The sequence below is a fragment of the Perissodus microlepis genome, chromosome 8 (genome assembly GCF_051167445.1).
Source record: "Perissodus microlepis isolate ML-2025 ecotype Zambia chromosome 8, ASM5116744v1, whole genome shotgun sequence".
Classification (NCBI taxonomy): domain Eukaryota; kingdom Metazoa; phylum Chordata; class Actinopteri; order Cichliformes; family Cichlidae; genus Perissodus; species Perissodus microlepis.
Window position 1 is genome coordinate 4,158,213 of NC_140468.1, and position 12,743 is coordinate 4,170,955.

Below are 12,743 nucleotides of genomic sequence, written 5' to 3' on the forward strand. Positions count from 1 at the left end.
AAGAACCCAAGATGGAATGGAAATCCATTGTTCCACTGTATTTCATTCAGCTGGATTATACATAATATATTTAATGTAGGCTCTAGTGCATTATTAATATTTTATATAAAAAAAATCCTCCTGTCTGTGTCAAACAATGCTGTCCAAAGTATCCCTGTTGTAGGTTAAACTTTCCCATTTAACAAACACTCCTGACTTTAATGGTCTTTGCAGCTTACAAAGATTTGGCTTACGTAAGCTGTATCCTTCAAATTATGCAGTTGTTTGAAATAAGTTCATACCACCTGTTTGAGTAGTGTGTGGTATTACTTGACAAATACAAAAATATTTTATGTTTAAAGTCAAAATGTCAGTAGAAGCAGTTGCATTCACGAAAAATGTTCCCATTTGGAGTTGCAACACAACAGGGTTACAGAGGGTATTTGATTGATATAGCACAAAATCACAACAACGGTTGCCTCAAGGCACCTTATATTGAAAGGTAAAAACCTAACAATAATGCAAAGGAAAGAAAGACAGGAACCCCCATGTCACAGACTGGAAATGAGAGTGCAGTTGGACCAAAGAGCAGACGCAATCGCTTGAACTTTTTACAAGATTTATTAATGAGCGGAGTCAACTTAAACAAGAGCACGGTCATAAACAGAAACTCTGCACAGGTGCCGTGGGAAACCTGAGTTAAGTGGTACTTGTGGAGAGTTTGTACTTACTGGTAAATGCAGGCCAGTAGTTATACTTTAACCTGATTCATTTTCAGTTTTCTTCTTTTTTGGGTAAAAAACAATCCTTGAAATGGTAATAAAAGAGTATTCTCACCAAAGTTGAATTTAACAAGTTTTATTTTGATGGAAATTAAATGTTCAGACTTTTACTAAATTTTATTTGATTACATTAAAGTATTTTATTACATTTAACTAATCAAATTAGGCCAATTTTGATGGAGCTCCTGACCCAGCCCAAGCTCTCTATGAAGACGAGGAAAAACTCCCCGGGGGGCCAGATCGATGGGAAGAAACCTCGGGAAAGCCCATTCAAAGAGAGATCCCCTTTCCTGGGACGGCTGGGGGGGGGGTTACAGGAACTCCAGGACAACAAAATTTAGAATAGGCCAAAAAAACTAAAAACAATTTTTTCCTGTAAAAAAGACAAAAAAAAAAAAAAAGACAAAAAAAAGAAAGTTAGATAATGTATCACACTTATATGACAATATATGAAGTGTGTGTCTGTGTGTGAGAGAGACGGGTTTATCTGAGCCAGGGGTGAAGCTGGAGGTCCTCCAGCGTTGGGCGCTTCTCCGGGACGTTGGTTAAACATGCGTCCAAGAAGTTCCGGCAGTCTGGAGAGAAAGAAAGGAGGAAAAAGATGAAGATGATAGTTCCAGTGATCCAAGCCATCAGTGAATGTTGAAGCGTGACGTTTTCTTACGTGGCGACAGATCCTTGTTGAATTTCAGTTCCTTTTGGAGGAACGTCATGGTATTAAAGTCCCCCACATGAAGCGCTTCATACAGCACCACTCCCATTTGCCACACCGTGGTGGGTCCAGCCCTGTATTTTTTGCGGCCGTAACATTCGGGAGGGGTGTGAATAGGTGTACCTAATAAACAGACACAATGACAATTTCTTGTAAAACAAAAGGCACAAATTGCTACATGTGTGAAGAGCAGGAGCTGAATATGTTACCATAGAAGAGGCGGTACACCGATCGCTCCTTAGCAAAGCAGCTCAGTCCAAAGTCGATGATGCGAACACGAGGCACATCTGAGCCGGTCTCAATCAGAATGTTCTCACTCTTGATGTCCCGGTGAAAGATGTGTTTATCCTCCAGGTGCTTCGCTGCATCAACCAGCTGCTTCAGAATGACCTGGAAAAGATGAAAAAGACAGTAATGAGTCAATGGGTTGACGCTTCTCTGATACTCTGTGCTTTGATTGAATGCTGTACAGTCTAAGGCTCTTCCAGTCAACTTACCTTGGCCTTTTCCTCTGGTAAACATCCTCCATTTGCTGTTATGTAATCATGCAGGTCCACAGCGGGGATGGGTCTCTCCAGCACCAGGATCAGCTCTGTGCCGAGGTCAAACCAGTCCAGCAGAGACACGGGTGCTGACGCTCCCACTGGTCCATCCGCTTCAGCTGCAAGCTTCAGCATAATGGCCACTTCCACCGAGACCCGCTTCCCGTTTTCACCCTGATATATTCCAACAAAGTGGATGATGAGGAAGAGACGTTCCACAGGTGAACGCTGCACTCAGTCCAGGAATGTAAAAACAGTTCAAGTGTTGCACACTTACCGTCACTTTGATGGGGATTCTGTCCTTTGGAATGTGTTTGATGGCTACCTAAAAGACACAGAGCATTGGTGAGCATTTCCTCCGTATGACATCACTAAAGGTGTGAAACAGCACACGTCTCAGCTTACGATATTATCCGTTATCTGCGTTACTGCCTGTCTTACTCCCACCATCTGAACACTTACTGGGCAACGATCCGTTATCCGGTAGCCAGCAAACACTGCTCCACAGCCGCCTCCTCCAAGATGGTGCTCCTCCACGTATCTGGCCTGGAATTCACCTGAAAAGACAAACACACGTGTTGTTTTACTACAGCTGTGACACAAATGACTCTCTGCTGTAGCCTAAATGTTCATTTTGCTCTTCACCAGAGTATAAAAGCCAAGCTGCTTGCTACTTACGTCTCTGGTCAGCTGCTGAAGTTTGGGCGCTGTGTTTGGTTTTGTCCCCTTTCTTTCTCTTGGGTGGCTCTTTGCTGTCTCCTGCAGACTTCCTCCTGCCATCTTTCATGCACCCGTGCTTTGTGCTTTGACTGCAGTCTGCAGATGTGGAAAACACCAAAAGCACATCAGCTCATTAGATCATAGACACAAATATCTCCTTCATCTCCTTAATCTACCCCTCACTCAACTAATTAGTCTACCTTTACCAGCGTCCAAGGAGGAAGACGCTTGCTCCTTGTCACCGCTCGTAGGCTCAGCAAGTTTAGGCTTCTTTGCTGGACTGGTTGTGCCCGCTGCATCTTGCTGGACCTTACGCTTCACTCCTTTGACCTCATGAGCGTCTGAGCTGGTGGAAGGAGCAGCCTGCTCAGTGACCCTCCTCCTTTTTACGGGGGTCTTCCTTTCAGGACTGGCCTTTCTTTTAGCCATCCTGTTCTTAGAGTCTGTACACAACAACAACAACACAGTAGTGAAAAAGAGTGCTCGACATCAGGACTGGAAGGATTTTGATGGCATTCTAATAAGTTTATCCTTTTGATAAAAACAGAGCAACACCAGTCCATACTAGGTCTACTAAGTCTTAGATCTTCATGACACTTGTTGGTCTGTTTTTACTGCTGAGTCCAAGAATAAACTTGTCCCGTTATTTTACCAAAGACAAAGTGCCCCAGTAACCTTTCTTTGATTAGACATGTTGTATTTCTGCTATTTTCACTCAAACACAGGATTCAAATGATTCATTTTTACACAGAGTGTCAACATTTTTAGAAATGTAGATTCTGTTATTTGGGGGATTTTACACAGATTTGATGTATTTGTTTACTTACTTTGATCTCCTGGATCTTTCTTATCTGCTGGACTTGTACTTTTTCTCGTTTCCTTGTTCATCTTAATTTTTAAAATGTTTGAAACAGGAAAACGTAGTGAATATTTCTTCAAATGTGTGTGCTGGTCCTTTCTAAGCTGTTTAAGCGAGTTCTGTAAGTGAGCTTTCAAAATAAACTCAGGAGACTATGGCAACAGAATCTTGCCTTTCAGTGACATCACCGACTGCCAGTAAAAGTGTTCCCAAGTAGTTTAAAGAAAAACACTGTGGCACACGAAGCCATAACATTTCATATAATTGAATAAGTCGTTGATATATCCAGCTATAACAGTTCTTTTTAAATTTTGCATTTATTCTTTATATAGTGAAACTACTAGACCTTATTTCTCTTTTTAAATCTAGAGGCAACCACGCTTTTGAGGTTGTATCACCTTCCATTTTTATATTAAAGTACATTAATTCATGTGTACGGACTATTTTCTAAAATAAAAACATCATAGTTACCCAACACCCAGTTGTTGTGTGAATTGCTAAGGTTAACTAGCTATTGGTGTTAATTTACTGATTAACTTACAAAACACGTACAAAACTCAACTTACTGAAAAAGTTCCACAGTGGCTTCCATCCTTATGTTGATTAGTCCAGTTTAAGGCCTAACACCTCAAACTTGGGGCCCCATGTCACCCCTACTTGCTGCCTGTATATTTAAGTGAAGAAATATAAAGCAATTTGGCGCTTGAAGTTCCTTTTTTGTTAGCGAGGATTTATTTGTTGTTGAGTCCAATGTTAAAATATGTTCTTTAAAAAGCATAAACAAATATATTTAATATATCTTTTTTAACCCATGTGAAATACAGGAAATTATCAAAGTATTAATTCAACAAATCTAAATCTTCCAAAAAGGAAGCAAAATATGTAGCCTTTTTCTTTTTAATCAAAGTCACGGATTTAATAAACAGGTTTAAGTCGTTCTTCCAGTGAACTAAGGTTGGTTTGGTCTTAAAAAAAATTGACATTCATGTATATACTGCTTACATAAGATTAAATGTATTGGGTTGTTTTTATTAAAGCTATATTGGCTTTATTTAAAACCAATATAGCTTTAAATAAAATTTCCCTTAAGTCTTCCCTGAAAAATTGAAGAAATTAACTTTAAGCCCATCTGCACCAGGGGATTTATTAAACGCCATTTTCTTAACAGATGCATCTAACTCTTCAATTCTAAAATCAGATTCACAAAATTCCTTAAATGATTCATCAATTTGAGGGATTAAATTATTTATTTGATCAAAACAGACATCACAGTCTGCTTGGGAGAACTGTGAGGAATATAGATTGGAATAGAATGTATAAACTTCATCTTGCAAAATTTTAGGCTCCTCACATTCAATGCCATCAATTAAGAAGGAAGATATAAAATTTATTTTTGCCTACTCTTTTCCAAATTAAAAAAATATATATATCAAATTGCCGTTTTTCTTTAAGCAGCTGTTCATTCGCATTTTCTAGTTTAGCAACTTTAATTTTACAATTGACCATCTATGCAGTGTTAAACTCTACAGCCTTAGCCAAACTGGCGACCATAGCTGCACTCTGTTTTGTTCTCTGATATCTTCCAGTTGTGTTTCAAATTTCTTCTCAAGTCCCAGAAAGGCTTCAAAGATTGTTTTATTGGAGATACCATCTTCCTCTGAAGATTTTGTTCTTTTCTCCTCTGGCGGTTGTTTGGACAGAGTTGGCGGCGTTGAGTCTGCTCCGCTTTCTTGTTTGTTTAGGCCCACATTAGCCGCTTCGATGTTAGCATAGCCATGATCACTGACTTTAGCATGTGAAGACGTCTTAGCATTACAGTTTGATGGTACAAAATGCAGCTTTGTATGTTTAATAATCTTGTGGGCATATTCAACTGGAAGGAGAATAAACTTACTTAGCAAATTGTGCGCTCTTTCGGTGCTCCTGAAAAAACACACGACCGTTAAAGCCGCCATCTTGATGCCACCCCCTGGCGGTCAAGTGTACTTTCAACAAAGTATGCAGTGCTGCAAAGCAGTTAATGAGACCTTTTTTTTTTTTTTTTTTTACACATAACAGTGCTAATAAGCTGCTCTTTTATTAGGCCCCCGAACTCTGACCCCAGAGGGAATAACATCTGTGGAGTTATTTGTGTTGGAAAATCTCGGTGAGTCACTCGCTTTCGTTAGCTACCTGTTAAGTTTAGATAATGTATTTTACTGGCCGATTAAGCTCAAAAACATTTGGAAAAAAATAATCGGGAGCTATGAGAATGTAGTGTGTTGTTTTACTTTTCTTGTTGTTCCTTACAGTGTGGTATAAGTGTTGAATGTTACAAGCTACAGATGTTACTGCCGATGCTAGGCTAGGTGTGAGCCTAGCCTAGCATGTTAAGAACCCAAGATGGAATGGAAATCCATTGTTCCACTGTATTTCATTCAGCTGGATTATACATAATATATTTAATGTAGGCTCTAGTGCATTATTAATATTTTATATAAAAAAAATCCTCCTGTCTGTGTCAAACAATGCTGTCCAAAGTATCCCTGTTGTAGGTTAAACTTTCCCATTTAACAAACACTCCTGACTTTAATGGTCTTTGCAGCTTACAAAGATTTGGCTTACGTAAGCTGTATCCTTCAAATTATGCAGTTGTTTGAAATAAGTTCATACCACCTGTTTGAGTAGTGTGTGGTATTACTTGACAAATACAAAAATATTTTATGTTTAAAGTCAAAATGTCAGTAGAAGCAGTTGCATTCACGAAAAATGTTCCCATTTGGAGTTGCAACACAACAGGGTTACAGAGGGTATTTGATTGATATAGCACAAAATCACAACAACGGTTGCCTCAAGGCACCTTATATTGAAAGGTAAAAACCTAACAATAATGCAAAGGAAAGAAAGACAGGAACCCCCATGTCACAGACTGGAAATGAGAGTGCAGTTGGACCAAAGAGCAGACGCAATCGCTTGAACTTTTTACAAGATTTATTAATGAGCGGAGTCAACTTAAACAAGAGCACGGTCATAAACAGAAACTCTGCACAGGTGCCGTGGGAAACCTGAGTTAAGTGGTACTTGTGGAGAGTTTGTACTTACTGGTAAATGCAGGCCAGTAGTTATACTTTAACCTGATTCATTTTCAGTTTTCTTCTTTTTTGGGTAAAAAACAATCCTTGAAATGGTAATAAAAGAGTATTCTCACCAAAGTTGAATTTAACAAGTTTTATTTTGATGGAAATTAAATGTTCAGACTTTTACTAAATTTTATTTGATTACATTAAAGTATTTTATTACATTTAACTAATCAAATTAGGCCAATTTTGATGGAGCTCCTGACCCAGCCCAAGCTCTCTATGAAGACGAGGAAAAACTCCCCGGGGGGCCAGATCGATGGGAAGAAACCTCGGGAAAGCCCATTCAAAGAGAGATCCCCTTTCCTGGGACGGCTGGGGGGGGGGTTACAGGAACTCCAGGATAGCAGAATTTAGAATAGGCCAAAAAAACTAAAAACAATTTTTTCCTGTAAAAAAGACAAAAAAAAAAAAAGACAAAGAAAAGAAAGTTAGGTAATGTATCACACTTATATGACAATATATGAAGTGTGTGTCTGTGTGTGAGAGAGACGGGTTTATCTGAGCCAGGGGTGAAGCTGGAGGTCCTCCAGCGTTGGGCGCTTCTCCGGGACGTTGGTTAAACATGCGTCCAAGAAGTTCCGGCAGTCTGGAGAGAAAGAAAGGAGGAAAAAGATGAAGATGATAGTTCCAGTGATCCAAGCCATCAGTGAATGTTGAAGCGTGACGTTTTCTTACGTGGCGACAGATCCTTGTTGAATTTCAGTTCCTTTTGGAGGAACGTCATGGTATTAAAGTCCCCCACATGAAGCGCTTCATACAGCACCACTCCCATTTGCCACACCGTGGTGGGTCCAGCCCTGTATTTTTTGCGGCCGTAACATTCGGGAGGGGTGTGAATAGGTGTACCTAATAAACAGACACAATGACAATTTCTTGTAAAACAAAAGGCAAAAATTGCTACATGTGTGAAGAGCAGGAGCTGAATATGTTACCATAGAAGAGGCGGTACACCGATCGCTCCTTAGCAAAGCAGCTCAGTCCAAAGTCGATGATGCGAACACGAGGCACATCTGAGCCGGTCTCAATCAGAATGTTCTCACTCTTGATGTCCCGGTGAAAGATGTGTTTATCCTCCAGGTGCTTCGCTGCATCAACCAGCTGCTTCAGAATGACCTGGAAAAGATGAAAAAGACAGTAATGAGTCAATGGGTTGACGCTTCTCTGATACTCTGTGCTTTGATTGAATGCTGTACAGTCTAAGGCTCTTCCAGTCAACTTACCTTGGCCTTTTCCTCTGGTAAACATCCTCCATTTGCTGTTATGTAATCATGCAGGTCCACAGCGGGGATGGGTCTCTCCAGCACCAGGATCAGCTCTGTGCCGAGGTCAAACCAGTCCAGCAGAGACACGGGTGCTGACGCTCCCACTGGTCCATCCGCTTCAGCTGCAAGCTTCAGCATAATGGCCACTTCCACCGAGACCCGCTTCCCGTTTTCACCCTGATATATTCCAACAAAGTGGATGATGAGGAAGAGACGTTCCACAGGTGAACGCTGCACTCAGTCCAGGAATGTAAAAACAGTTCAAGTGTTGCACACTTACCGTCACTTTGATGGGGATTCTGTCCTTTGGAATGTGTTTGATGGCTACCTAAAAGACACAGAGCATTGGTGAGCATTTCCTCCGTATGACATCACTAAAGGTGTGAAACAGCACACGTCTCAGCTTACGATATTATCCGTTATCTGCGTTACTGCCTGTCTTACTCCCACCATCTGAACACTTACTGGGCAACGATCCGTTATCCGGTAGCCAGCAAACACTGCTCCACAGCCGCCTCCTCCAAGATGGTGCTCCTCCACGTATCTGGCCTGGAATTCACCTGAAAAGACAAACACACGTGTTGTTTTACTACAGCTGTGACACAAATGACTCTCTGCTGTAGCCTAAATGTTCATTTTGCTCTTCACCAGAGTATAAAAGCCAAGCTGCTTGCTACTTACGTCTCTGGTCAGCTGCTGAAGTTTGGGCGCTGTGTTTGGTTTTGTCCCCTTTCTTTCTCTTGGGTGGCTCTTTGCTGTCTCCTGCAGACTTCCTCCTGCCATCTTTCATGCACCCGTGCTTTGTGCTTTGACTGCAGTCTGCAGATGTGGAAAACACCAAAAGCACATCAGCTCATTAGATCATAGACACAAATATCTCCTTCATCTCCTTAATCTACCCCTCACTCAACTAATTAGTCTACCTTTACCAGCGTCCAAGGAGGAAGACGCTTGCTCCTTGTCACCGCTCGTAGGCTCAGCAAGTTTAGGCTTCTTTGCTGGACTGGTTGTGCCCGCTGCATCTTGCTGGACCTTACGCTTCACTCCTTTGACCTCATGAGCGTCTGAGCTGGTGGAAGGAGCAGCCTGCTCAGTGACCCTCCTCCTTTTTACGGGGGTCTTCCTTTCAGGACTGGCCTTTCTTTTAGCCATCCTGTTCTTAGAGTCTGTACACAACAACAACAACACAGTAGTGAAAAAGAGTGCTCGACATCAGGACTGGAAGGATTTTGATGGCATTCTAATAAGTTTATCCTTTTGATAAAAACAGAGCAACACCAGTCCATACTAGGTCTACTAAGTCTTAGATCTTCATGACACTTGTTGGTCTGTTTTTACTGCTGAGTCCAAGAATAAACTTGTCCCGTTATTTTACCAAAGACAAAGTGCCCCAGTAACCTTTCTTTGATTAGACATGTTGTATTTCTGCTATTTTCACTCAAACACAGGATTCAAATGATTCATTTTTACACAGAGTGTCAACATTTTTAGAAATGTAGATTCTGTTATTTGGGGGATTTTACACAGATTTGATGTATTTGTTTACTTACTTTGATCTCCTGGATCTTTCTTATCTGCTGGACTTGTACTTTTTCTCGTTTCCTTGTTCATCTTAATTTTTAAAATGTTTGAAACAGGAAAACGTAGTGAATATTTCTTCAAATGTGTGTGCTGGTCCTTTCTAAGCTGTTTAAGCGAGTTCTGTAAGTGAGCTTTCAAAATAAACTCAGGAGACTATGGCAACAGAATCTTGCCTTTCAGTGACATCACCGACTGCCAGTAAAAGTGTTCCCAAGTAGTTTAAAGAAAAACACTGTGGCACACGAAGCCATAACATTTCATATAATTGAATAAGTCGTCGATATATCCAGCTATAACAGTTCTTTTTAAATTTTGCATTTATTCTTTATATAGTGAAACTACTAGACCTTATTTCTCTTTTTAAATCTAGAGGCAACCATGCTTTTGAGGTTGTATCACCTTCCATTTTTATATTAAAGTACATTAATTCATGTGTACGGACTATTTTCTAAAATAAAAACATCATAGTTACCCAACACCCAGTTGTTGTGTGAATTGCTAAGGTTAACTAGCTATTGGTGTTAATTTACTGATTAACTTACAAAACACGTACAAAACTCAACTTACTGAAAAAGTTCCACAGTGGCTTCCATCCTTATGTTGATTAGTCCAGTTTAAGGCCTAACACCTCAAACTTGGGGCCGAATGTCACCCCTACTTGCTGCCTGTATATTTAAGTGAAGAAATATAAAGCAATTTGGCGCTTGAAGTTCCTTTTTTGTTAGCGAGGATTTATTTGTTGTTGAGTCCAATGTTAAAATATGTTCTTTAAAAAGCATAAACAAATATATTTAATATATCTTTTTTAACCCATGTGAAATACAGGAAATTATCAAAGTATTAATTCAACAAATCTAAATCTTCCAAAAAGGAAGCAAAATATGTAGCCTTTTTCTTTTTAATCAAAGTCACGGATTTAATAAACAGGTTTAAGTCGTTCTTCCAGTGAACTAAGGTTGGTTTGGTCTTAAAAAAAATTGACATTCATGTATATACTGCTTACATAAGATTAAATGTATTGGGTTGTTTTTATTAAAGCTATATTGGCTTTATTTAAAACCAATATAGCTTTAAATAAAATTTCCCTTAAGTCTTCCCTGAAAAATTGAAGAAATTAACTTTAAGCCCATCTGGACCAGGGGATTTATTAAACGCCATTTTCTTAACAGATGCATCTAACTCTTCAATTCTAAAATCAGATTCACAAAATTCCTTAAATGATTCATCAATTTGAGGGATTAAATTATTTATTTGATCAAAACAGACATCACAGTCTGCTTGGGAGAACTGTGAGGAATATAGATTGGAATAGAATGTATAAACTTCATCTTGCAAAATTTTAGGCTCCTCACATTCAATGCCATCAATTAACAAGGAAGATATAAAATTTATTTTTGCCTACTCTTTTCCAAATTAAAAAAATATATATATCAAATTGCCGTTTTTCTTTAAGCAGCTGTTCATTCGCATTTTCTAGTTTAGCAACTTTAATTTTACAATCGACCATCTATGCAGTGTTAAACTCTACAGCAGGGGTGTCCAATCCCAGTCCTCGAGAGCTACCGTCCTGCAGGTTTTAGATGCATCCTTGTTTTGACACACCTGAATCAAATGAATGGCTTGTTATCAGGCCTTTGCCAAACTTGATGGCATGCTGAAGAGGTAATCAAACCATTAGGGATGCATCTAAAAACTGCAGGACAGTAGCTCTCGAGGACTAGGAGTGGGCACCCCTGCTCTACAGCCTTAGCCAAACTGGCGACCATAGCTGCACTCTGTCTGTTTTGTTCTCTGATATCTTCCAGTTGTGTTTCAAATTTCTTCTCAAGTCCCAGAATGGCTTCAAAGATTGTTTTATTGGAGATGCCATCTTCCTCTGAAGATTTTGTTCTTTTCTCCTCTGGCGGTTGTTTGGACAGAGTTGGCGGCGTTGAGTCTGCTCCGTTCCCTTTCAGTCGATTCACTCGGTACAACACATAAGTATGGGATATCACGCCCTCGCGTGTCCTGGCTGAAGAAACCTTTAATCACGCCTTTAAGGCAGATGACGTGTGATGACACGCGCACGGCCCCGCCTGCACATATAGCCGCTGTCATCACAGTCATCCCTCAGTTCTTACGCTCTTCACCTCGCTGAGAACACCTCTGCTGAGTTGGGCTAGCTAGCTGCTGCTAGTTAGCTCCGTTGTCTGCCGACTTGAACTTAGCTTAACTGCCCCTGTTGGTGTTAGCTTCCACCGCGCAGTTGGTGTGTAGGCTGCCCGCGGAGCGCTAATTTCAAGTTTTCCCGTGCAGCGTTTTGCTTTGTGTTTTGGAATGGACTCCAAACCGAAGCGAGCAAAGCAGAAATCTTCTGTTCGCCCCTGTCCTCAGGGATGCGGTTTCTCTTTGCACGACAGCGACCAGCACGATGCCTGCCCTGTCTGCCTGGGGATCGTCCACGCTAGGAGAGCGTTGACAGAGCCCGAAGCCTGTGCGTTTTGTCGCCAGCTCCGGCGCTCGACCCTGGAAAGACGGATGACGTTTGTGGAAAAAGTGCTGGGACGCTCGGCTGTCGCACGGCATGACCCTCTCCTTTCCGAGTCTGGAGCCCCGGCTTCGTCTGAGTCCGAAGACGAGGATTTTCCGGTCGATGTCCCTGCAATTAGCTGGGCTGACCACATGGAATATGTTGACGGGTTAGCCGATGACGAGCCGGAACCATGCAGGAGCGCTGACGGGCTTCAGCCTGGGTTGAAGCCCGCCAGCGCTCCCCAGGACGACGATGACGTGCTGGACATCGGCCTGGACATCCATGGTTTGTCGGAGGATGAGCAGGAGAGCTCATTGTCGGCCCAATGTACCGCCGCTGCTGCGCCGGTCGGCCACGACGACACCTCTCTTTTCTCTCTGTTTCGCCGTGCTGCTGAAAAGCTGCAGGTGGACTGGCCCTCTCCTCCGCCAGCTCAGGAGCCGTCGCGGTTCGCGGGGTTTTTCCTCCCACCGGAGCGCGCAACGGACAAAAACTGCCTTCCCATGTTCCCAGACTTTCTCTGCGAGCTAACAGCATCATGGGACAAACCTCTGTCTACCCGCGTCACTGTGCCCGGCTATGGACAGTACATGGAATTGGACGGCGCCGAGGGGGCTGGCTTAGCTAACCCACCCCCTATGGAGCCGTCTCTGGCTGCTTATCTGGCCCCGTCCC

At 41.6% G+C, this 12,743-nt stretch overlaps 2 protein-coding genes across 2 annotated transcripts; both read right to left on the reverse strand.

The window, feature by feature from the left end:
- Nucleotides 1-1,286: 1,286 nt before the first annotated feature.
- On the reverse strand, nt 1,287-2,636 carry LOC146381151 (serine/threonine-protein kinase pim-1-like; the record flags this gene model as incomplete). The annotated part of the gene is made up of 5 exons (XM_084937087.1): nt 1,287-1,596; nt 1,683-1,863; nt 1,971-2,189; nt 2,293-2,340; nt 2,478-2,636. Coding segments are annotated over 5 exons (810 nt in total), but the record flags the coding sequence as incomplete, so codon positions are not given.
- A 4,571-nt stretch (nt 2,637-7,207) lies between these two features.
- Nucleotides 7,208-8,428, reverse strand: LOC146381152 (serine/threonine-protein kinase pim-1-like). Its single transcript, XM_084938578.1, has 6 exons — nt 8,420-8,428; nt 8,256-8,303; nt 7,934-8,152; nt 7,646-7,826; nt 7,389-7,559; nt 7,208-7,299 (listed from the first exon to the last, which is right to left on the reverse strand). The coding sequence occupies exons 1-6, from the start codon at nt 8,426-8,428 to the stop codon at nt 7,208-7,210; spliced, it is 720 nt and encodes a 239-aa protein (XP_084794704.1).
- Between the last annotated feature and the right edge of the window lie 4,315 nt (nt 8,429-12,743).